Raw genomic sequence first — 3,503 nt, forward strand, 5'->3', positions numbered from 1 at the left:
TCGTGGATTGTTCACCAGACCAGGACCAGGAATGTGGGAGAAAGTTGGAGCACATGGAGAAAACCCACATGGTGCCAAATGCCACGCAGAAGGCTGAAGACTGGATTTGAGTATGCAACTTTTTAGGTGGATGTGATAACTTCTCATCCTGTGCTGCAGTTATATACATTTGATTTGATTAATTTAGCTTTGAAAAAGGCATGTTGTACGAGTGATCATCACGTTCCACAATTTTGAGGTCCTTTTGTGTGTGAAGTTGGCTTGTTCTTCCGATGATTGCATGGCTGTTCTACAGGTACTCCGGCTTCCCTCCAAATTCCCAAAAGTTCCCTAATTAAGGTCCGTTGAAGTTTCTAAATAATAATTAAAAATAATAATTGGGGGAAAAAAGATGTCCCAAGACTCACAACACTTTTTTTAAGACCCAGAGTTGCCCATCAAGGGTCGAATGGTTAATTGCTGTTGATATGTAGTGTTCATACATTCTAAATTGTTAAAAAAATATTTGCTCTGTTACGAGAGTTTTTCCAGTTGCCATTCCATTTGCATCCAAAGGCTGTTCGTGAACAGATATCCTTACGTTGCCTTTCTGTCAGGTAAATTGATGTTTGTAAGAATTTGTGATTGCTAATAAAATTTGTTCTATTTCAGTGTAACATATTGCATTTTTTAAACACATGACACCACCTGCTGACCAAAGCAAGGAGTGACAATTATGTCATCATCTTTAACAGGCAAGTTTCTAAAATCTCAATTAGGATAATACAATACTACTTTATTTAAATAGCGCATTCCACAACAGCTGTCTGCAGAAATATTATTTAACATGCAGTTAGGTTCAGAAATTGTGGCTGAAGTCAGTGACCAAGACAGAAAGTGTATGTCATATTTTAATTTGAATGTAAAAGAAAATATGGATACCATACTCGCATGATTGGTGATAGGAAGGAAAAATAGTTTCACCAACAATGAATCTTTATGGCCAATGAAAACGTAATGCTTGTGAATTACAGAATTGCGGTGATGGCCTCTTTGAGGTACAAATACATGTTCACAGCCTGATATGGATCTCTTGGTAGAGTCATATCAGACTGGGCCATTAACACAGCACACAATACAAATGCATCCGGATCACAAGGCATGGTCTTACGAAAAACACACTGGTTTTTGCACAGTTGAACTTTGTCAGGTATCGCTCGCCGGTCGGCGAGGAGGAGGTGGACCCAGAAAGCGAGGAAGCAGGGGAAAGGGTAACTTAAAGGGAATTTATTAACTGAATCAAACAACGAGGACAAACAACGTGGCGTGGACAAACTAAACGTGACTAAATAGAACGAAAGAAGACAAGTGACGAGGATCGTGACAAAACACAAGGGACCATGGGGCAAGAGCATGGAGCAGGAGCGGGGGCATGAACGAGGGCATGAGCGAGAAGGAGGGTGGTCGTGAAGTCCATAAAATGGCATAGCAGGAGAAATGTTCCGACGCAGAGCTGTCGGCCAGGGGTGGATAAATAGTCCGGTAATTAGGGGGAGCAGATGGGAATCAGGTGCGTGATGGTTGACAGGGAACAGGTGCGTGGCTGGTGGAGACGGAGTGCTGAGGGGAAACGCCCCTTCTCAGCTGACAAACATAAACAACGTGCACATGGCAGGGAGGTGACGAAAACAATAACAAAAAACACAGACATGCCCGACACGGGTCATGACAAACTTGTTCATTGTCAACAGGGGAAAGGAAGTCCCTTGTCCCATAAAGTTCAGGTAAAGCATACATCACGTTGGGCCGACCACTGGGGACATTTATGTTCTTTGAGGGCCGAATGAGATGGGAGCTCCAAACTTGGGCAGTCTCATCCAATTCATCCTGTTGAAAATAATATGCAGATAGATGTAGGAAAAGCTACGCAGTCAAATCAATTTTAAAGAGCAAGAAATTACAGCATAAAGCCCCTTTTCTCTCCTTATTTGCCACTCACTCGCACCTTCATCCCACCTTTCCTCCATCTCTGTTTACCTTGGTCATTTCATATTCACTGTGTGAAACCCACCACACACACGTACCACCATCTTCTTTCCCCTATCCATCCTTTTTTATTTCCTATCCTTGTTATTTCCATTAACACACTCTCATATGCACAAATACACGTTTAATAAATTACTATATTGGAATGTAGTAACTCACCTGAATAAGTCCCATGCAACAAAATTGCAGGAGGCTTTTGTCCAGAAATCCAGCATCAAAGAAGCCATTGTCTCTAAGGTCTGTGAAGAGTGATAACCAGAACTCCATACACTGGCTGCGAAGAAACCCCCACCAATATTCAATTCTTTGATTGGCGGTACTGGCTCCATCCAAGTAGCTGTCAAGGGTGCTTCCTGGTGGTATGGGGACAAGGAAACGCTGGAAGCCTTTGACATGGCCATTTTCAGTTCCAAGATCACCTCTAACGATTCGAGGACAACCCCCTAAACGCTGCACAACTCCCATGTAGTAACCTCCAATCAACTTCGGGTCACTACTTGTTGTGTAGGCATTGAGCCACATTATTTTCCTTGAAAAGCCATCAATAGCCCCATTGATGCAAATTCCAAATGGCTTCACTTTATCATAGGAATCCAGGTGCCAAATAAAGTTCGGCCCTTTAGAGAAGTAGCTTCGTCGTCTCAGACGTCTTGCCTGCCTTAAGGACACTCCACTCGGGTCCAACTCTTTCAGCACCAGACGAACATCCTCTTTCCTGACTCGAAGTCCATGTTCTCTGCATTTACTGTACATCCATCGGTACCCGTGTAACTGTCCGGAGTGCTGCAATTGACCTCTAATAAAGTCAACCAGGACTGCCAAGTCAGTGAACGTTTTACGACGAAATAATCCTTTTTTGTTTAGCACTCGCTTCAGATGTCTTTCACTTATTTGAAAACCGTGCTTAATATCCAGAACTGATTTTATTTCTTTGTATTTCAAGCCAATTTCAAAGTAAAATTCAATTAAACTCGCCCACGGGTGAACACACGCCATCTTTGCTGCGTTTGTTTACACGGAAGATGACCCGGAAGTACATAAACGCGCATTAAAAAAAAAAAACATTCACTCGAAGAAAAAACTAAACAACTTTGCATTCCCGCAAACTTTGCGAGGGAACGCAAATTTTTTTTTTTCTCTTCCGTGTCCCCTAAGGGGCTCCGTAGAATCGCGAACTCATAGAAACTACGACACAACGCCACTTTACTGCAGCTTGTTGTGAAGATACAATCACATCGCTGGTACTGTGCTGTTCCTTTACTGCCCTCTGCTGTCGAAACACGCACATGTTTCAAATCAACCTGGAAAATGGATTTCCCTTCACATCAACCATCCCAAATGAACCAAACTGTGACCACATATTTCGTGGGTCACACTTTGCTGTGCTAATATAAAACGCCGCACAGGAGTGGGAAAACTTTTCTCTGGGCCTTCTCACTGAGAGGTTTGGCGGACCGCTCCTCACAAGTGACAAAGAC

General features: G+C 42.9%; 1 protein-coding gene across 1 annotated transcript; it reads right to left on the reverse strand.

The window, feature by feature from the left end:
- Positions 1 to 986: 986 nt before the first annotated feature.
- On the reverse strand, positions 987 to 3,076 carry LOC148341735 (uncharacterized). The gene is made up of 3 exons (XM_088287394.1): positions 2,185 to 3,076; positions 1,710 to 1,866; positions 987 to 1,180 (listed from the first exon to the last, which is right to left on the reverse strand). Exons 1-3 carry the CDS (start codon positions 3,019 to 3,021, stop codon positions 1,008 to 1,010), a joined length of 1,167 nt encoding a protein of 388 aa, XP_088143520.1. The 5' UTR covers positions 3,022 to 3,076; the 3' UTR covers positions 987 to 1,007.
- Between the last annotated feature and the right edge of the window lie 427 nt (positions 3,077 to 3,503).

The sequence above is a fragment of the Idiotropiscis lumnitzeri genome, chromosome 2 (genome assembly GCF_059441095.1).
Source record: "Idiotropiscis lumnitzeri isolate Australia: NSW breed Sydney's pygmy pipehorse chromosome 2, RoL_Ilum_1.0, whole genome shotgun sequence".
In the NCBI taxonomy this organism is placed as follows: Eukaryota; Metazoa; Chordata; class Actinopteri; order Syngnathiformes; family Syngnathidae; genus Idiotropiscis; species Idiotropiscis lumnitzeri.